Consider the following 20,917-nt stretch of genomic DNA (forward strand, 5'->3'; position numbering starts at 1 on the left):
CATTCAGTTATGGTAGTTAATAGTCTCATCCTGGTTGAATTTAACAGGAAAAAGGTCACCATGTTACCGTTCAGAACCCGAATCTTGAGATCGGCTCAGTGTCCGTCGCATTAAGGCTTGGACTGCCTTCTTTGCCTCTGCTGCCCAGCGCTTCACTCGACGTGTTCTATTGCGTATTCTCTGTGGCAAAATTACACTCGGTGCTAGCATAGAATCTTCAAAAGAGCTGCCCTGAGTAATCTCAGATCGTAATGGTGTAGGGTCGCTAAGGTTTGCTGGGCCTCTTGGTCTTTTCCGCATGTTCGTCGGCGAAGCCCGGTGTCGAAGGAAAGACGACTTGTTCCTCATGGGCTTTGAATAGAGAGTTCTGTCAAAATTCTTCCTTATGAAGTTCTTCCCCGAATATAGTGTTTTGTCAAAGTCCCATCTGTCGAATATGCCAAACCCGCTATCAAACTTTGGTTGACTCACTAATTCCGCAGTTACTATACCCTTAGTTGAAGGGGGATAAGGAATATCAAACTGGTCAGACAGCTGCCGCGAAGGTCCTCGGAGAGTTCCTTCGTCGATATTAGAGAGTCGCTTATCAACACCAAACTGGGCGAGTTGCTCTTCCAGTGCTTCCCTAAAGCTGGATCGTTCTGTAAAAGCGTCTCTGTGAGGAAAATTCTTTAACTCTAAGAGAGAGCTGTACTGCTTTAAAGGGCTGTTTCGCACAATTGTTACATCAGGGCCCATTAGCTTATTGCTCATTCGACTTCGAGACACTTTGAGTCTGAGTCTTGGCTTGATAGGATTACTGGAGCTTCTCTCAGGAATGCCCGGAGAATCAAGGCTCCATTTGCTCTGAAGCACTGACTGAGACGACCTTAGACGAACTTTGAACCGAGAGGGATTGGACTGGGTTAGATAGTAAGATGGCTTTGTCGAGTCATTGGTCCTTGATACTGGGTTTGAAGACATCCTATCCACACCTACTTTAGACTCCATGCGAATAGCATTATTAGCAGGACTGCTGGCATACATCTTATATGCTTGGGCTGCGGTATGTCTAGTAGAGCTCCAACATTGGAGATCGGGATTGTTTTGTGCTTCATCGGGTAACGGTGGCAGAGCCTTCATCAACTGCGGAATGCTGTTTGTGACCCTCAGCTGATGTGCTGGTGAGATTGGGTTAGGTGAAAGAATCCCAGCGCCGATATTTGCTTTTGGCACGTCCTGGGGCACGTCCTGTTTCGGGGGGGCCACCTCGTTCTTATTCGTGATCTTAATGTTTGTATTGGCGGGGGTTCGGCGATGATGCGCCCCATGGAGCTTTGGTTTCATAGAGACCGCTTCGTTTCCCATATATAACGAAGGTTCGTCTGGGCATCGAGCTTCCGTCTTTGGCAGAATGGGGGGAGGACTTGCCCGAACAGTGTCATGTTCACCAGATCCCTTCTCTTTTTGGCTACCCTCCCAAACCCAATCGCCTTCGCTAGTATCGATAGATAGTACTGGAGAGCCGCACTGGGCTAGAGTGGAAGTCATCAGGCGGCTTTCCTTTGGCTGCTCTCCTTGAGGTTTTGTATCAATGTCGCGTATTTCAGGCCCTATAGTTGAGATATCCGAGGTACAGCAGGGCTCGGGGAAACTTGAAAGCCCACCATTGTAAGTATCTGGTTGCTTTTGCTAAAAGCGGCTGTCTTCCAGCTTCTCCGTTGCTGGTTGCTCACAGACCGGCTGCATTGGAGATTGTTGGGTTCTTTGGATAGAGATCGGAGTTTCCTTGCAACTAGAATTAATATCGGAATCATAAAATTCTTGCCGCTCAGGACTGGACGCATGCAAGTTGCCATACATAGGCACTGAAGCTACCTGGGTTTGTTTGCTTTCACGTAAAGCTGAGTTTCCATAAGAATCTAAACTTGTTAGTTTCATCAAACTCATCAGCAAAAGTCATACCTTTGAAGCTGGCCGGGGGCGCCGTATCTGTTTCCTCCATGTCATCTCTCCTCAATATGCCGATAGTATGTCCTTGAGGAGAGCTAATTGTGGACGCATACTCAAATTCGCACGGGAATACTTTATCAAACTCTTCGGTATAATCGTAGTAGAACGAGCCTGGTGAACGAAGAGGTTGCATGGTATCGTCCGGGGCCCTGCCGTGATACATGTCCACGATGGAAGTCAAACTCGCAGATCGAACACTGTGGTCGCCAGGCATGTACTGAAGGTATGGAGATTTTGATGGCGGAAATTCCGCACCGCTAGGTCTTCTTGACGGATTGGCCCTTGAACCGTAATAAGGTGCGGATGACGAGCGCGGGGGTAATGAAGACATTGATCGGCTGAATTCGGGCCTCAAGGACAAGGGAGGATATCGTCGATGCTCGCGATAACCCCTATGCATGTGAGAACTGCAGTTCATGCGCTATTAACCATCAGCCTGGGGTTGGTTGTGAAAGAAGGAAGAGTTACTGACATGCGAAGACCTGTCAATCTCAACCATTCTCCGGTGATCAATGAGACCGTTATCTGTCACTGCTGGAGAAGAAGGCCGGACACTAGGCCGTCTCAGACGTGTGGGATATGGAAATGGTGAGCGAGGGCGCTGATGGCCATTATTACTTTGTTGACTGTGAAAGGTACCGGATGATTTAAAAGAAGGAACCCGTCTTGAACTGCACGTTGTCAAAGAGTGTGTTCGCTGGCCCTCCGATGCGGGAGAAAAAGACCTGGGATGAGGAACCCCAGGAGAGCCATATAATGAAATGATCTCGGAAGTCGTGTCTCGATACGAGGGTAGCGATCTACGGTCGTCCCGAATTGGACCGTCCTTAACTTCATCGTAATAAGGGCGAGCTGGCCGCCTCGCCCTTTTATGACCAACTCTTGTGCGAGGGGGTCGAGATGTATTTGAAGGTAAACCAGAATTGATGGAGTAGATACCAAGATCTCCGGTCTCCGTTGTCGTCTTGAGCATGCTCTCTAAAGGTCCGGTAGAGCGGAGGAGAGCCGAGGTGTCGTTCAAACTCTGGAAGGGTAGTCGTGGTTGAGAAGGAGACCGCAGCCTCGGGGTAGTGGAACGTCTTTCATGAGATTGATAGGCGCTGTTCAGTGAAGCTTGGCTGACTGATCTGTATCTGAAATCACCGAGGTCCATGATCACCCGCTAACAACTTGACGCTGTCGCTGCATGGAATGCAAATGGGGGAATAAGATAGACGAGGAATATTCAACTGATCATTTACCGATCAGGAGACCAAGAAGACCAAGAAAGTCGGAGTAGGTGATTAAAAGCCAAAATGGCAATAGTCACAGGCAAAAGATGGACACATTCTCGAGCGAATGATTATTAGCAAAGACGAAGTATTGAGATCTGATGGAAGTTGAGGTCATCTTGCGGCAAGGATCCTTCCTTCAGACAGGAATTACCTACTAAAGAATGAGGAGTCTAATGCTGGAATCCTTCCTATTTTCAAAGCGGCACGCTCTTGCGATTACACCTGCACTTACCATTATTTGAATTGGAGGACCGGTCTTGATCTTGCTATCTCTGATGAATATGAAGGAAGAGTTATCTACAATTAGCACCTACCTACCTTACATTGTTGTGGTTTGTAGGGAATACCAACCTAGGAGACACCTTCCTAGGTGTCCAGTGTATTTTAGGTAGGCAGTCAGTAGATTCCACACTTTGTAGACAGGCTGGGGCAGGAAGTGCAACAGTGCCAAAATTGAGGCCGGCGAGACAGCTCCTTCCACGTGACATGCAACGAAGTCATCACCAAGCTACCTACCTACTATAACTACCGTAGGGGAGGCAGGCCACCGTGGGATACTTACACGACCTAAGCAACGAAAGTATACATAGTAGTAGTAGTTGGACAACCTAGTCTAAGCTTGGGGGACTCTTTACTGTGTTTGTTTTGGCATCCTCTATTCAAGTCTCAAGTTTTCTTGCTTACAAAGTTGTTGTTGACTGTCTGTGGTGTGCTTGCCCAGAGATAAAGACCCACCTCTAAAGGTCTGTTTCAACGACGGCGTAAAGATCGACAACATTCTTGCCATCTATGCGATTGTAATACCGATGATATGAAACGCCACGAGATGAAGGAAGGCAATGGGTGTTGACGTTTCGGTGACACATACCTATGGGATGTTTACTCGTCAATGAATGTATATGGACGTGGGTGGCTCTGATTGCTCCTTCGTAAAGAGCAGCATTGGGCGTCAAGATTTATGCCAACGCATTGACTGATACGAATTGGTTCACTAACATAACATGCCTATCATGCCTAATAAGGCATTATCAAGTTGAAGGTGTCCGTGCGATAGACTAACATCTCGGCCACCTTCACCGCCGATAAGGGCTCAGGTGCATCACGAATCTCAATATGAGAGGGCCGATCACGGGTTTCTATTATTGTCATGCGAGTTCCTCAAAGAATTAACCGTAATAACGCGTGCATAAACACAAGTCGAGAGCTCTCCGAGCCATCTCCGCAACCGGTATCCTAGGTCTAGACGCAATTTCATGCCATTGGCATCTTCAAAAGGGTGTCCTCCGTGTGTAGCGTGACTCACCAATTTCGGACACGTCCAAAGGCAAAGCAGTTTGCGACAACCCTTGGCAAGGGACCTGGACTCGGGAGTGTGAGGACGGGACCGGAACCCCGTACCGAAAACGGGCTGCCGCATAGAGTCTAACTCAAACATCTGACTCGGCAACAGGGTTCAGTTGGCTCGATGGGTCTAGAGTGGCTCTTCTTGAATTGTTTCCACCAAAAACGTCAATTAGATGCCTGGATTTGGTTAACCCTGGTAGGTGGGCTGGGCTATAATACGGGATCAAGAAAGTGATCATCTTGGAGATGTCTGTAGATCATCGAGGGGAGCGAAATTCCGTGGAAGAAAGAAGCCCAATTTTTCATTCCAAGGTTTATCATTGAGGTACCACCATAGAAGGGATCATCTGTTTCTTCAGATTTAAGCCTAAAATGTTGGTGGAAAGTTTGATGTTTCTATTGTTACTCTTGGTGTGTGGGTTCTATCACAACTCAAATGCCTCGGCCACCCTTCAAGATTTTCCGTCCTTGTGGACGACTCTAGCCGGCAGAGCCTGGCAATCTCTGTCATTCAACTGGTCACCGTACCATCCCCGCAGTTTGTGAAGCCCACTTGGTTGGCTCCATGATTGCTTGTCCAAGCCTAGTCAGGGGTCTATCGCACACTTGGACTTGTTTGAGCTCTAGCTAATGTCGGATGCACATGTTTAACGGGCCTTTGAATTTGAACAAAAGGGAACCCTTGGCCTTCTCGCCCGGCTCTAGAAAGTCAACAAAGCATCAACGATAGATAACGTCCTTTTCTCAGCTCTGAGCTTGGAGGATAAGCAAAGTTTTTTTTTTAATTCTTATCCCGATCCTCAGCGGACGTGTATCATTTCTTATAACAGTGTCAATTTCGACGCCTTCCAACACCCAGTCTCACCACACCAAACATCCAGCACCGGTTTCAGTTTGTCTTGCACAATGCCGGATCGAAGGCCCATCCTCACTCTCCCACTCCCAGCTCGGGATCCCTTTGAATCTCAACGACCTGGGTCATCACTTCAAAGCCCTTCAATACGCAGCCCCCGATTTCATGAAGACTTCGATGCACCTTTCTCGTTGGACATCATGAACGCATCGAGAACAACTCTCGCAACCGACACCATGAGTTTTCCTTCAACTGGCACAACTAGCCGTAACAGTTTTGGCTGTGATGGTGACCGACCTTCACCCCTTCAACATCGCAATGCCTCCTGGGAATCAGAGACTAAGCGTCGGTCAAAGGTCAATGATCGCATCCTGGAGTGGGCAAAGAGATCATGGGGGGCTGTACGCATGCGGCCCAGCTCCAAGGATGACCCCAAGGACGACTATTTTGAGGGTCACCCAGCCCAGAGCCCAACAAGCGATATAACGTCGCCTTCATCAGATAATATCACACCCTCAGAGCCCGACGGCGGCCGAACTACCCACAGCAGTCAAGTGTTTGCTGTCACTGGGTTGCCAAGTTCGAAGGCAGGATCGAAGTGATGAGTTGAAAAGGATTTCACACACCCTTATCTTAATTATTAATGAGGTGGGAAAGCTAGTAACGAATAATGTCGGCGTTAGGAGGCACCTTGTTTCTGCTCGGCTCCATGAGATGACCGATTGCAAGACCAAGGGTCTTGAATTTTAGGATTACCGAGGAACCAGACCTCAATAGGAGGATTGCCCTCAGAATACACCACCGCCAATGATGAAAAGGCGCTCTTCTTCCCTCTTGGCCCACTGGATAATCTTGTTCGCTCCTTGTGTAATCGTCGCTCTCGACACATTAGGCCCAGCAACACAGTAAAACTCAAACACAGGTGTGGTCCAGGCCAATGAGGTTGCATCATCTCCAACAGCGTGCAGAACTTTGAGATGCGAGTGTTTGGCGTGAATGGATGCATGGAGCTCATGGTACACCGTCATCAATCTCCTGCGCTCAACAAGACCAGTGAAGTGCGGCTCCAATGACGCCATGCAGAATTGTACATTGGCCCGCGACTTGTAAAGGAAGTGGCTGACTTGGCTCCCGGGGGCAATTTCGTGTATTTTTGGTCGACCAAGGCGGGTGGCGTTCTGAATAATAGCCAATGTCCCATTTTTGGCAAGCTGCTGGGCGACGTTGTCCCGCATCTGCTTCAACTCGAAGAAACTCTCACGATCAGTGCTTACGAGGATCATTGCGATTTCTTCTGACGAGCGCCCTTGTGCCGCTGCAGGAGAACTAGCTTGATCCCCAGAAGTGCCGTCAAAGAAACTGACGTACATGTAAAGATAACCTTTGTTGTTGAAAGCGGGAAGGCAAATGGGGATCCAGTTCTCTCCACCACCACCCTTGATGCCGTCGCTCTCGAAGAGCATATTGAAAATAAGTTGCAGGTCGCTGGGATGAAGTGAATGCCGGCGAGGCCGAATGACGCTGACAAGTTTCCCGCCAGCAACAATTAGACCATACAGCAACTTGTCCGTACGCAATTTGAGGAAAGTATTATTGATTGCATGCCGCTGAGACTTCCGAAGCCGGAGGCATTCCAAGGATCCAAGCAAAGCGGAAGCAGATCCCTTTGTGAACGTATCAGCCAGAGAAGACAGAAGACCCTCAGTCCCTTCGAGAGGCTTTCGCAAGTCAGTTGACGGTCGGTTCGCAAAAATATGAGTTAGTCTGGGCAAGGTTAGTGTTGACAAGATTTGCATATATAGCGCATCCAATTGTGCCTGTATCTGCGAGTCGCTTTCGCCCAGCTTGCTGATAGCGACAAAGTAGAGCGGACCTTTGGTCAAGACAACAAAACGGGTATCCCCAGCAGAAAAAGCCTGAAGGGGATTCATGGCACCTTCATAGAATGAAATGATGGTTTGAACAACGCCCATGGAGGAGTTTATCAGACTTAGATCTCCATAGCGGCTCCAAATGGGCTTTCCGGCTGATGACAGAATCAGATAATGCTTCAGTTTCGACTTCCAGAGATGCAGAATGTCAGATTCAACATCTTCGCCATAATCCTCCGGTAGAGAATTGAACTCGTGATGAAACTCGGCGAATCGGTCGTTTGCGCCTACTCTGCCTTTCTCAAAAGGAAGAACAGTGGCCGACTGAGTTCGCAGCATTTTCCAAGCTGGACTCTTCTTATGTAGTTCACCGGCAAGTAGACTTGCGATATCGCCAGCAGGTCGCATTGTTGGTGCAAAACTCATAATGCTAGCAGTCTCGTCTGCCTCACCGCTGCCACTACTCTCCTGTCGATTTGGGGAAGCATGATCACCCTCAGCGGGGCTTGGGAGCGAGTCGGGACCAGGAGTGGAAAATGTCCCTCGAGATCCATCAGGAAAAGAGAGCGTCTGTATTTCAACAGGAGTTATTGCCGTGGTAGCATGGGCTTGCAGAGAGGCTGTGTCAGTAGCGCTCGTTGACGGCCGAGGCGGTAGAGGTGGACGATAGTCTTCGTTTGTGGGAGATGCTGGCTTTTGGCTCATTTTGTCTGACTCCATGATTGTGGCGGATAGCTCACTCGTCGCATTTCTTGGCCGAGAAGCCTGTCAGGGGGGGAGATGGAAGAAGACTTAATTTTGCCAGAATCATACGACCTGGAAATCCTCTGAAGGTAAGAGGCGATGCCATTATGCCATCTTGGGAGGCCGCAAATGATCACGAAGCGGTGATATCGACAAAAAAAAGAGGAGGTCAAGAGCTTCATGGGGGGCTCTTGTGACGTTGCATAATGGTGCCAAAATAAACTTGTCTAAAAGCTATAAAAAATAGACTAATTTTACCTAAGTCTTTTCATCACTTAGATAAGAGGTCGGGTCCTACCTTGGGAGGTAAGCTTTAGGTTCTTGCTTCCCTTTCCATGGCGGGGGGGGGGGGGCATGACGTGCTGTAGCTGCTACAGCCTTGCACTAGCCGGTCTAAGGCTCAGAAGCTTAAACCAATCAGAGCCCTCCACACTCACAGAGCTCCGCCAACTTCAGGGTGGCTTCAGCAGTTGAAGCTACCTATATGCTCCACGTAGCCTTCTGATTGGGATCTGATTACGACGATTCATAAACGACCCTGTAGACCACTTTTTGCGACCCTTAGCCTCTAGCGATGCCTTTTGCTGCTATCGCAACACGATAGGATACCCGATGTCCTTGATTTCACCTATAAGCGCATATTTCACTAGCCATGGCTCTTGAGCCCGGTTCCGGTCGCCGCTCAGTGTCTCCCGAGAGCTCGGGTCGAGAATCACCTATCCCACGCCAATGGAGGAACCAGCTGGGCGAAGGTGGGCGTGCGCCTTTGATACCGAGAGAAATTGGACCACTTTCTGACTCACAACGCAGAAGATTATGCCATCAAGGATAAATCTTATCGCAAATATGCACATGGAGTTGATAGGGCACTTGTCTTGTTCGAGACAGCCTTGGAGGAATGGGCAGACTACATTTCGTTCCTGAACAAACTTCTCAAGGTATGATATATGAGGAAATTACCAAGCCGTATACGTTAATAACGGATCCCAGGCTCTCCAAGCTCGACCCAAGTCGATCAATGCCATCCCATCCAAAGCGACTGTTGCGAAACGACTCTCACAGTGCCTCAATCCCTCCCTCCCGTCTGGCGTGCACCAAAAAGCTCTCGAACTGTATAATCTGGTATTCTCGGTCATTGGTAAAGATGGTTTATCGAGAGATCTACCTCTATATCTGCCAGGATTGGCCACAGTACTCTCCTTTGCTTCGCTGTCAGTAAGGGCACCATATCTAGATCTCCTGGAACGGCACTTCCTTGGCATCGACCCCCGATCACTTCGCCCAGCAATGAAATCTATAATACTCGCTCTGCTTCCTGGCCTTGAAGAGGAGACAAGTGAAGACTTTGACCGAACACTGCGCCTTGTGGAGAGTTTCAAGCATGCCATTAGACCCTCATATAGCGAAGAAATCACCAATCAGCATTCCTCAGGCGATGCTTTCTTTTGGCAATGTTTCTTCCTAGCATCGATAACCAGCCAGAGTCGTCGCTCTGGGGCACTTGCGTACCTGGTACGCTCTCTGCCACCCTTGGGGCCAAGGGCAGCCCCTGACCCGAATAAGTCAGCGACATCGCAAAGCGATGGCGATGAAGACACTAAAAGCAAGCTCGCGGAGGTCGTTACATCCCCTGAGCCGGGGCTCTTGTTGCGTTGCTTTGCGAGTGGCCTTTCTGATGAACAGCTACTAATTCAGCGCGGCTTCTTAGACCTCCTAGTTTCTCATCTCCCGCTAAATGCTCATGTCATTCAGTCCCGAGTAAAGCCGGACGACCTTGAGCTACTGCTCAAAGCGGCTGTTGGCGTAGTCACTCGGCGCGATATGAGTCTGAACAGGCGCCTTTGGGCGTGGCTGCTGGGGCCTGAACCAGCCGCTGAACATGAAGCCAGCGGCGACAATTCATCAAGCCCTCCTGCTGACCAGCATGCCTTCTTGGCTTCAAAGACCAACTATTTCGAAGAATTCGGATTGCAACCCCTGACCAAGGCTATCCTGCAAATGATTGAAAGCAGTTCTCATAATACAGCTAGTGAACGCGCCAAGCCTTACAGAATATGCTTGTCTTTGATGGATCGATGGGAAATTGGCGGCTTGGTTGTCCCTGAGGTTTTTCTGCCTATTATCGAGAGCGTGCGTCGATTCAAGGATATTGCCTCAAACAAGACAGAGTTCAACGAAGTCTTGCGGAGTGCTAGCGTATTCTTCGACGGTATCGAGAGCGGCCTCATCTACGGTGAAATTGCTGCACTTCTTGCCCAGGCTTTGGGTCCTGGAGCTCTCACTCCACCCGAGCGCAACGACAAACTCTCCCTTGTCAACTTTATCTTGTCCAACTTCAACGTGCGGGAGGAGGAGATGGTCACAATTCATGCACCTCTGTGCTGTCTGACAGTATTGGCTATGCTCCAAGACTTCAAAGAGCGTGTTTCTGCTAAGAACCATTTGGATCCGCAAATGTACTACCTTTCTACTCAAGCACTGAGCGTTGCCATGTCGCTCTTGGAGCTTGTTCCGGAGAGGGTCTTTCCTGCGATCAGCAACGACTCAGAGAATAGAAGCAAAAGTCTGCCGACAAACGTGGAGATTTTGAAGAAGTCACAGAGCTTTTATGTCAACGAGCAGGGTAATATTGAGGTGTCTGCCTCCCCCTTTAATGCTTTGACTATAGGACGAGCTATCATAGAAAAGGCTGCTCAATTTGTCTGCCAGGACCTAGGATCATCTGAGACTGATCTCAATGCTTGTATTCGGCTACTCGTTCTTGTAATCCACAAGACCCCAAGAACATACGAAGGCAAGGAGGTGGAACTCCTGCAACTCATGTTTGGACTTCTTGAACACCCAGATATTATGGCATTTTCGTCCTTCTCGGCTATCCTGCAACTGTCTACTCAGCTTTACTATGCTGAGAGGATCGAGACAGCACAATTATCAAGTCTGGTGCCCCTCTTGGTCCGACATGCCTGGACTTATCTGTCAGCATCTGAACCAAAATACCACGTCGAAGCAGTCAGAGGTTTATGGCAACTGCAGTCGGCTCTATCCACATCCAATCGTGATATTGAAGCAGCATTGTCCAGTCTTATCATCTCACAAGAGACCGCTCGTCTGGGTGTCATTGAGGCGGTTGACAAAGGTCGTGCTTTGAGTGTGCTATGGTCACATACTTTACAAGATAATGTTTCGCCTGAGCGTCGAGGTTCTAAAACCCCGACACAGGATATGAAAAGCCTCCCGCGCCTTGCGGGAGCCGACAACTACGAGATCATGCTCACACAGCCAGTATTCCTCATCCTTGATGCCCTACAAGATGATCGGACACCCTTATATATGACAGTCAAGGCGTGGCTTAACACAATGCTGGGGATTGATAGGTGAGTCTCAGTTCTGATAATTTGGAAACTACTGCTAATGAATACCAGACTCTTTTTGTTATTCATTTCCAGGTTATCCGACGTACCCTTCTTACAGACCCTAACACAGAATGACGAGAAACCCAATCAAGATCAATTGTCATTCTCTGAGGACGCGGATCTGGATCTTTCTCTTTACTACCTCAGAACACTTTCAAATATATTGACGTGCGCTGGAGATATTTCATGGACTGTGATGTCATCCAAGCATGTTTCCTTTCATGGTCAGCATATGCAAATCAGTTGTAAGTCACCCATTTATACATGTGCAACTTGAAATTGACCGGATGAAAGCTGGAGGCGAAGAAAATGAGATGACATTGCAAGAGTTCTTTATTCGCGTATGCATGAGGTGCATAACGGCCAACTCCCCTGACAATGCTACCAAGGAGTTTGGAGATCGTGTCAACCAACTCTACAGATACGCACTCAGCCTTCTGCATAAGTTTCTCCTTAGTCCTTTTGCCGCCTCCTTATTAGCTCAGCGCCTTGAAAATGTACTCATCGATCGACTCGAAAAGTCTCTTCAAGGCTCAGATGGATATGTGCAGGTTCTTTTGCTTGATGTTGTTTATGATACACTCAAGCTTAGAGATATCGGCCCGGCTGACGTTCCAACTTCCCCTATATCTGAAAGACGGCCATCTTCGTTCGACCCAAGGGGAAGCCGACCATCACTTTCAGTGCCAGAAGCCCGGATAATCTCGCCACCGCCACCTCAACTTCTCCAGTGCTTGCAAGATGGCCTCAGCTCACCCAGTAGTCGCCCGGTCCTAGACAGCTGGGTTGCTTTCGTGTCCGAGTGCTTGCCGCTATACTCCGATTCTATCTTCCAGGTACTCATTCCCTTAGTTGAGACACTTTGCAGAGAAATCAGTATAACCTTCACCAACTTACGAGAAACCTTCTCCTCCAATGCCCTCTCTCCTGGTAGCGAGAAATCGTCGCCTGAGTCTACCCTCATTTTCCTCCTCAATGGCCTCGAGCAAGTTCTGGCACGGGCACATCAACAGCTCCTGAGCGAGGAAGCTCGGACACAGGTGGTAAAGAGCCCGGATCAGCCCCAGTCTCTCTTCGGAAGCATGGTGTCAAACGTGTGGCAATCAGATACCCCCCAGTCTCGCAGTGCTACAGCAAATGACCGACTGACAGTCCATCTGGCGTTCCAGGATGCTGTCCGTATCTGTTACAAGATTTGGACATGGGGTCAGGGCAATGACTCAAGCAAGCAAGATCAAGACTCCTTTGGGTCATTCACTTATACATCCTTGCGGATGCGTAATCGTGCTAGGAGATTACTTGAACATCTGTTCGCTGCAGAGAATCTCCAGTGCCTGGAGACAGTCATTGCTCTATGGAAACAATCAACTGATGGCGTTGAGTCGACCCAGGTCTTCAATATGCTTTCTGCGTTGGAGGCATGCCGGCCCAAGCACTGCATGCCTGCATTGTTCAATGCTATCTACCGGAGGACTGGTGCCGGTGCTGTTGACACTGCATCTAAGTCCACGATGACAATATCTCTCCAAGACACCGATCTTGTCTGGTTCCTTGTGGAGTATACAAGGACACTGGATGATGATGCCATGGACGAGATATGGCAGGATTGCATGGCCTTCCTCAAAGACCTTCTCACGAATCCATTCCCACATAGACAAACATTGCCAAACCTCCTGGGATTTGCTGCTCTTTTGGGCGAGAAAGTTGACAACACCAACTTTGGAGAACAGAGAAGGATGAGAAAGGAGCTAGGGGTATGTTAATCCTCATTTATAACCTCCGCGTTTGCTAACATCGTTATAGGACACTTTTATCCGTCTTCTTGCTGCTCTTTTCACTACAAGACCTGTGGCGTTCACAGACTCAACAACATCGGGCGGTGGTATTCCTAAATCCGACTCTGGGAACTCCCTGAACGGAGCCAGCGAAGGGCCAGATGACATTATCTCTATATTGGCCTCCATCGTTCCAAAACTGACAAAAATCTTGGTTGAACCTGACAGAGTCCTCTCTGCTGCGGCAACTATCTCTACTAATGTTATCGGACCAACCCTGAGGGCCAAAGGATTCCCTGACATAGTATCGAAGAACACGATGTGTCTTCTACACGAATTATCACGAGTCCACAATAACCAGAAGAATTGGAAGAAGGATGTCGGTGATGCTTTTAATGACCCCAAGTTCTTTGGCGTGGATCTTGATTTGGCCAAGGAAGACTGGCTGCCGTTATTAAGACAGTGGACTCTCACGGACAAGGAGAAGATGCCAGAGATCGTGGGTCGCATTAATGCCCCTTCTACGGCCGGCATCGTGTTTGGCGTCGGAGCAACTTCGGCTCGCCTCGAAGCTGATCGCAAGACGCAACTCAACCTCCGGAGAATTGCCACATTGATTCTTGCGGGCTCTGAAGACGCATTCGTTTCGGATCTGTCGGAGATATTTAGCAAACTGGCCGAGCTTTTGAGCGCGTCGTCAACATCCTCGCCATCATCAACGACAAGAGCGGATATCTACATGGTATTCCGTGCACTGGCTTTGAGAACTAGTGCTATCCATTTAGGCATGCTATGGCCAGTTGTCAACGCCGAGATTCATGCAGCAATATCTTCTGTTGCTGCACCCGACAACAGCACTGCTTCTGACACTTACACCAACGCTTCGGTTTTGCAGGCCTGCAAGCTTTTAGATCTTTTGATCTGCGTGGCGCCGGATGATTTCCAGCTTCATGAATGGCTCTTCATCACTGACACTATCGATGCCGTGTATCGGCCATCCACCTATCAACCTGTAGCCCTTGTCGACGAGCTATCGGACGAGCTCGGAGCTTCCGTCAATAGCTCGGGCTTCCAATCCTCTTCCGTCGTCAACCCAGTGGCACGTGGCTCATCTCGACGACCCCTTCTTGGACCAGGTGGCATTAATGATGATGTCAGCCTTGATAGAAAGGATGAGCTGGTGGCGAAGGTACTCCGGCCCTTCTTTGGACAGCTTAGCATCTTTGCCTTTGAGTCTACCTACGCAATGGGCCGACTTGATCGAGATGCTTGCATTTCAAGCTTGTTGAAGGATATTTTCGACGAGAGGAGTATAGTTAGGGCATTGTAGAGGTGACAACTCATGTATAACAGCGGGGAGATGGATTTCATAGAGTGGATATTCTCTCTCTAGCGACCTATCTGTTCAGAGGGGGAAAAAAAACAAGATCCAAAAAGAGAGTTAAACTGTCCTAAACATATGTAAGTAGGTTCAAAACCTGTCAAGCCTTGACGGCCACTGTGCAGAGTGATATCTCGTGCAACCTGACCCCGCCCCGGGGAGCAGGAAAATATAAGACCTAAGAAGAGTATGCCAGAATAAACTCAGCAAAGAGTCCCCTAAGCTCAGGCTAAATTGCCCAAGTCTTTTCATCACTTAGGATAAAGGCCTCAAGTTTTCTTGCCTTACCCCTGCCCTGAGATCATCTAGAATTACAACAAGATGTCTCGATAATGCGCCTTGAAGTGCTCCGCTTCATCTCCGTTCAGCCGTTTGAAAAGGAGAAAATAAGAAAGATAAAAGCACCGGACCCAACACAAAAACTTCATTCTCTGGCTACGGAACACCTCAGCTCTGAGCATATCCCACGAAGCCTAGTTGGTTCGTGAGAATGTTAGCCTGGAAATTCCTCATGCGAGAAATATCGCAAACACTACCCAGGTGTGGATCAATAATCGCGGCGGCAGCCATGGCTTCTTCAAGAGTGCCCCCGTACACCCTCGCAACAACACTCTCGAAAGCATCTTTCTCCATGACAGCCCCGAACTCCAGACACTTCGATACGCCAACAAGTTCCGTGCCTAGTAAGTCCAGTCTCTCTAGCAGGAGACTCTTGTCGAAACGTGACGCTAGCTCGAACCAGGCTTGTACAGGCGTGATCTCCAAGTCGCCGGGGTTGAGACTCTGTGCTAGGCCATAAAGGGAGGATAATGATATTCGGGGCGATGGCCACTCCAGATGCACGGGAGGTACGTAAGGATCCAGGCCGAGAGAACGACGGTTGTGGCAAGATGATGCTGAAGAGACTTGCTTGCGGTCACCAAATACATCCAAAGGCGCATTGGCCATGCAAAGTGAGGACGCCATGAGGCAGTGGCCTTTTGGTTCGTCGTTGGAGAGGTGAGAGTGAGATGGAAAATCACCAACAAAGAAGTGATCCCAACAGATATGTTCAAGTCTGTCAAATGTCAGCGAGGCCATCACAAAATTCACGGTGTATGAACTTACGAGAGGATAAAGTTGACAGCCTTTTGCTCCTCATCAGGAGTCAGGTTGAGATCGGGTAAGGGCGGTGGCGAACTCGTAGCGTTGCTGCTCGATTCGTTTGATCGGATACTGAAAGCTGGCGTCTCCATAGATTCATCCTTCTTGAGAGTAACAATAATGTCGTCGACGTTGATATCGGCAAATATCTCTCCGCCATCTTGATCATATTCTTCTTGTTGAAAAGTAGGATCCTCGGCCCTCAACTTGACGCCCAGGGTGTCATCGACCCAAGCATCATTGTCGCCAGCAACCACCTCCTTCGTGAGACGGGGACGTATAGAGCAGGTACCAGACTTGCATCTTGGGATAGCGATGCCTTTATTCGTTAGTAGTTCTTTGATAGAGTCATTGTCCTTTTTGAGTTGTTGAGACTCAAATTCCGTCAAGGCGATAAGTTCACGGAAGTGAGTGATGTCGAGCTCGAGTTGCTTCTGATATTCTGCTTTGCGTTGGCGATGCTGGATCTGGGCCCGCCTAACCTGGGTCCGGCGCAGCTTTGCTTTCTCAGTTGCAGTAAGAGACTTGCGAGATTTCTGGGGTGAAGCTTCACTACTGTTTTCGGGTGCTGGGGGGGTGTTAGTGGTGTCTGTCTTGGTGATATGTGAGATGTCTTGCACGATTGTCTGAGATTTCAGGTCGAAGAGTGGCCAGTCACTGAACCGGACCTTTACGGAATCAAGCGGACGAAAGATATCGACTGGAATCACGCATAAAGACAACGAGGGTACGCTCTATACTTACACTCGCTGCTCATCCCAACGCTGCCTCTACTCTTCCTCCCTCTCCGCTGGGGCGTGGCACAGTCAGGGCCTTCACATGGCGTTCCAGCGACCTTTTGCTTAGTCTTTTTGAGAAACTCAGTAAAGGAAGGTCTCTCGTCTGCTGTGGCTGTAGCTGTATTCGCCATGACGCGATAAGATGGCAATTTGCTGCTGGAGGCTTTTGCATGTAAGTTCGAGAATGAGCCCACTTTAATGACTGAGTCTCAAAGTTTGAGTGGGCTTCCAAGTGTTACGTTGGGATCCAATGGGATGGGATGGGTTAAGTAAGCGCGGGCGGATTAAATCTTGAAGCGGAATATGCCCCGAGCGAGTTCGGTAGATGGAAGAGAAGGAAGACAAGACAAGGGATAGGAACTAAAAATAGCCTGACATAAAACCGCCGTCAGAGCAGAGAAGAAGAGGAGTTTTGTATGAGAAGAGAGAGGGAGGGGGGCGGAGAGAGAGAGAGAGAGAAAAGATCTAAATACATTACTTATAACAAGAGAATATGCAAGTCAGAAAAAAAAAAATCCTGTCGTCGAGTCACGAGCTGAATCCGGGGTGTTCTGCCTACCTATTCCGAGACAGCTTTCGGCTCCAAGTTTCCCCATGCATTTGAGCTGTCAGGAGACTTACAGAGTACCTACGAGGTAGATATCAAGACCTTCCATTGAGAAAATAAACTGATCACAGAGTAACCCAACTTCATTATAGATTGCCCTAAGATATCCCTGCTAACTACCTCATCTAAGCCTTTTCGTCTCTTAAAGACTCTAGGCCAAAATGTTTCTGCCGCCCCTAGATCTATCTAGGTCATATACTTGGCACTCTGATCTGTATGAGAAATGAAGGGCCCCTTGATGACCTCGCTGACGATTTCTCCTCCGTCACAGATGCTCATCTTTTCCGCGGAGATGGTACAATTAATAGTCATGCACAATGATTACAAACGCAAATGAATGGTGACACAAAACTGTAAAGGCAAAACTTTTCCTTTTCTGCTCACTGTCTAGAAGAGTGTATGCGCATTCCATAACTCGCTCTCATTTCATGCCAACTTTCGAGATCGTTTCACATCCGAGCCCTCGGGTATAGAACCAAGCCTTTGTAAATCAAACAAATCCTCCCCAACGCCTTGCTGTGTTTTATAAACCACAAATCGCAAACCATGCTTCCGTCGTAAATGACTATGCCACGACTCTATTCATAATCTTCACCATCGCTATCCGTCGCTGTACCCTCCTCAATCTCGTCCTCATCAAGGTCGTCATCAATATCATCATCGCTGTCGTCCTCGTCCTCGGCGTTTAGCCCTTGCACTGCCTTCCAATGCACGTAGTCGTTCTCGAGCCACCTTTTACTAACCGGCAGCTGATAAGGATCGAATGGGAAATAAGGGTCCAGCTGATGGAAGCTCTCATCTTGTGTCTCATAACCAGCATCTCGGAGGGCCCCTCCTGTCGAGTAGGTGGCCGTGAGATATTGCGTCAAACGAACTCGTTTGTTGCTCTCCACCAACGGATAGACGTACATAAAGTTGAGACGATGTGAGATCTTGGCGAATTCCTCGACGATTACGGGCGCACAGACCTTGAGAGGGTTGAGTTTGCTGAAGATCTGCACGGAAAGATCTTTTCTGCATGTTCCCATCCACTCCATCTCCTGACCAATGTATGAAGCTGGATCCTCGGGGTCCACAAACTCTGGAGTCGATACGATTAGGTCCTGCCAGCGGAAGCAGAATATGTAGAGTGTGGCCTGAACAAGGCTGTAGTATGGCGTGAATCGCATCAGGTCTGGTCCCCGGCATAAGGGCTCGTATTTCTTCCGGTACTGGTCCAAGTGATGCAAAAGAAGTCCAAAGATACTTCGAATCAGGCCGCTTGGCAGATGGGCGCCACGGGCCACAAAGCTGGCTAGATACGCTGCGGCAGATTGCTTGAGGACATTGGGCGTGTTGCCTTGGAACGCAGTGGCAATAAGCTGGCCGCAGAATGCGTCTGTGAGGCGCTCATGCATCTGAGCAAAATGAAAAATGAGGAATTGCGTGTGTCGAGACTTGTATGTGGGCAGCACCAGCTGTTCAAACTCGCGTAACAGGACAGTAAACATGTCGAATGCCGTGTCCGATCCAGGGTTGGTAAAGTGAGGAGTGTAGACGCTGAACAGTGTGTCCATCATGGCATCCATCTTTTCAACACTTCCCTTGATCGACTTGATTCTGGCGACATTTTCGTCGAAATCGGGGTCGTCGCTATGGACCGATTCCGCATCGCTCTCGTCGTCCGAATCGTCGTCGTTCTCCCACTCGTCTCCTTCTGAGTGTTCGCGCAGCGCGTACATGACGGCAGCAGTTACATCGTCGTCGAGATCTTCCAGATCGGTTTGCATCTGAGAGTCGATCTGGACAACTCGTTTCAGGATAATGTCAAAAACTTCGTCACGCGAGTCGGGCACATAGTCCTTGATACGAAGAAGGTTGTCGACATACGCCATGTGTACACGCATGGACTCGTTATGGAAAGGCAACTTGCTCACGAGGAGTTCCTCGAGCACTGAAATTGCGGAAGGAAACATCTGGAGCAAGTACTGCAGGGTGCTGTGCAGTCGCTTGCGCATGGTCTCGCGGCTGACCTCAGGGAAATCCGGGACACTCCACACTGAAGATCGACTGTCGCAGAACTTCCCCACCATCATCGCTAGAACTGGCGATAGGTAAGAACCCTGGGCGCTGACCAGGGCCGCCAGGAAATGAGTGAACACTTTCACAAAGGCATCGTCTCGTCCAAGCCAGGAGCAATTCAGAACAGTATGGACAAGACCATTACAGAGCCTGTTTTTGAGAATGGGGACACATCCAGTAAGAGCCACCACGTAAACCTGGAGTTCGTGGGGTTTCAGGGTATCATCTTCCTCTCCAACGACGGGTGGTAGATACCGCTGCTTATCGCTCGCGAAGAGTTCCTTCAATGTGTCGTATTGGCTGTCGTTTCCTCTCAAGTGCTCTTCAAGGGCAGTCCTGACTTCGAGCTTCACCTCATCCATGGTCCGTCGTCCGACTTCGTACGTCACGTTTCGGGTCTCGTCTATCAAGATTTTGCGGCGTTTCGTGGGGCTCTCGAGTGCTTCGACGGGGTCGCTTAGTCCAGCATACTCGACCTTTCTCCTCCCCAAGACGGATGCAGGTTTGAGGATGGAGCGGACAGGCGTGGAGCTCCTTGGAACAGGACCAGAGAAATTCCTGGTCGTGGGTGTAAACGGTCTCATTGATGTAGGCCCTACCGAATGTTTGACGATGTCTCGCTTCGTTGTGCGCTGTCGCCCGATGGAGGGGAGTATGGTTGACTCGAAGTGATGGTGGCGTCTCTCAGGCAACAACAGTGGGAGGGAGGGGTGCTTCGGATGGGCAATCAAGATATGATCATGGGCTGAAGAGTGTGTTGAAATTTTGACCGTAAAGAATCAGCAGTCATAATAAGAATTTATCAACAGCACAAGTGCCGGAAGATGGAGAGCTCGGTTTTCTTTTGCTGCCTTGTAGAAACGATGATGAAGAAATCTCGAGGATCAATTGTGAAGCGCTGGTGGCCATTGGAACTTTTTTTTCCAATTTCTGTCGGGTACCCGATTTTTCGACGATTTTTGGTGGAGACCACACGTGCCTCAGACTCTTCCTAATCGGGAAAGGTGGTGTATCTTCTCCGCTATTCTACTTTTGTTTTAGTGATGGCGTCACACTGGATATTGAAGTGAACCTCACTTCATGCATTGCAACTGTTGTCCTTGTTGCCTGCATCGACAACGATTTATCAAGTTCCCATTGACATTAGTTATTGACCCTTCCATAACTTCGAGAAGCCCGCCAAGCTTCGCTCGTGATCATAACGTCTTATATAAATGGTTTCATCTAGGAACTGCCGTTTTGCATTCAAAGCTCGTGCCATCACCGCACTGCAAAACATCAATAACAGGTGTAGTCCCAAATACTTGAGTGCATAGTGAAAAAAACAGACTGTGGGTGTTCATTTATCTGAAAACCACTGGCCCAAAACTCCTTGCCTCTGGACTCAATGCATATCCGTTGGTCTGCATCTCAAAGACCCTGTCTGACTATCTGATTATTAACACTAATCATTTTGGGACTGCTCCCACGCTTGCAGGCAAGTACCAGACGCAAATCGCACCTCTATCTCTGAACACAAACCCAGTCATATCTCCCATTCATGCTCCCTACCCTTCCCTACAGTACCGTCCTCAACACCACCTCATACGATGTAAGTCTGCCATCGTTCCTGAAGTCCACGTACATATCCTGGAGGAAAGCTTATTGTGACCAAAAATACACTTGCGTTACAGTGCAGCG

At 48.9% G+C, this 20,917-nt stretch overlaps 6 protein-coding genes across 6 annotated transcripts; 2 read left to right on the forward strand and 4 right to left on the reverse strand.

Moving 5' to 3' along the window:
• Positions 1 to 63: 63 nt before the first annotated feature.
• FMAN_04329 (uncharacterized protein) lies at positions 64 to 3,145 on the reverse strand (the record flags this gene model as incomplete). The annotated part of the gene is made up of 4 exons (XM_041828974.1): positions 64 to 1,592; positions 1,680 to 1,901; positions 1,945 to 2,413; positions 2,465 to 3,145. The coding sequence occupies 4 exons, from the start codon at positions 3,143 to 3,145 to the stop codon at positions 64 to 66; spliced, it is 2,901 nt and encodes a 966-aa protein (XP_041679784.1).
• Positions 3,146 to 5,516: 2,371 nt separating this feature from the next.
• On the forward strand, positions 5,517 to 6,065 carry FMAN_04328 (uncharacterized protein; the record flags this gene model as incomplete). The annotated part of the gene is made up of 1 exon (XM_041828976.1): positions 5,517 to 6,065. One exon carries the CDS (start codon positions 5,517 to 5,519, stop codon positions 6,063 to 6,065), a length of 549 nt encoding a protein of 182 aa, XP_041679785.1.
• A 186-nt stretch (positions 6,066 to 6,251) lies between these two features.
• Positions 6,252 to 8,054, reverse strand: FMAN_04327 (Vacuolar fusion protein MON1; the record flags this gene model as incomplete). Its single annotated transcript, XM_041828977.1, has 1 exon — positions 6,252 to 8,054. The coding sequence occupies one exon, from the start codon at positions 8,052 to 8,054 to the stop codon at positions 6,252 to 6,254; it is 1,803 nt and encodes a 600-aa protein (XP_041679786.1).
• Positions 8,055 to 8,730: 676 nt separating this feature from the next.
• On the forward strand, positions 8,731 to 14,596 carry FMAN_04326 (putative regulator of reproduction DopA; the record flags this gene model as incomplete). The annotated part of the gene is made up of 6 exons (XM_041828978.1): positions 8,731 to 8,836; positions 8,889 to 9,016; positions 9,069 to 11,452; positions 11,501 to 11,736; positions 11,786 to 13,245; positions 13,295 to 14,596. 6 exons carry the CDS (start codon positions 8,731 to 8,733, stop codon positions 14,594 to 14,596), a joined length of 5,616 nt encoding a protein of 1,871 aa, XP_041679787.1.
• A 498-nt stretch (positions 14,597 to 15,094) lies between these two features.
• On the reverse strand, positions 15,095 to 16,700 carry FMAN_04325 (uncharacterized protein; the record flags this gene model as incomplete). Its single annotated transcript, XM_041828979.1, has 3 exons — positions 15,095 to 15,704; positions 15,755 to 16,358; positions 16,535 to 16,700. The coding sequence occupies 3 exons, from the start codon at positions 16,698 to 16,700 to the stop codon at positions 15,095 to 15,097; spliced, it is 1,380 nt and encodes a 459-aa protein (XP_041679788.1).
• Positions 16,701 to 17,754: 1,054 nt separating this feature from the next.
• Positions 17,755 to 19,821, reverse strand: FMAN_04324 (uncharacterized protein; the record flags this gene model as incomplete). Its single annotated transcript, XM_041828980.1, has 1 exon — positions 17,755 to 19,821. The coding sequence occupies one exon, from the start codon at positions 19,819 to 19,821 to the stop codon at positions 17,755 to 17,757; it is 2,067 nt and encodes a 688-aa protein (XP_041679789.1).
• Between the last annotated feature and the right edge of the window lie 1,096 nt (positions 19,822 to 20,917).

The sequence above is a fragment of the Fusarium mangiferae genome, assembly GCF_900044065.1.
Source record: "Fusarium mangiferae strain MRC7560 genome assembly, contig: FMAN_scaffold003, whole genome shotgun sequence".
Classification (NCBI taxonomy): domain Eukaryota; kingdom Fungi; phylum Ascomycota; class Sordariomycetes; order Hypocreales; family Nectriaceae; genus Fusarium; species Fusarium mangiferae.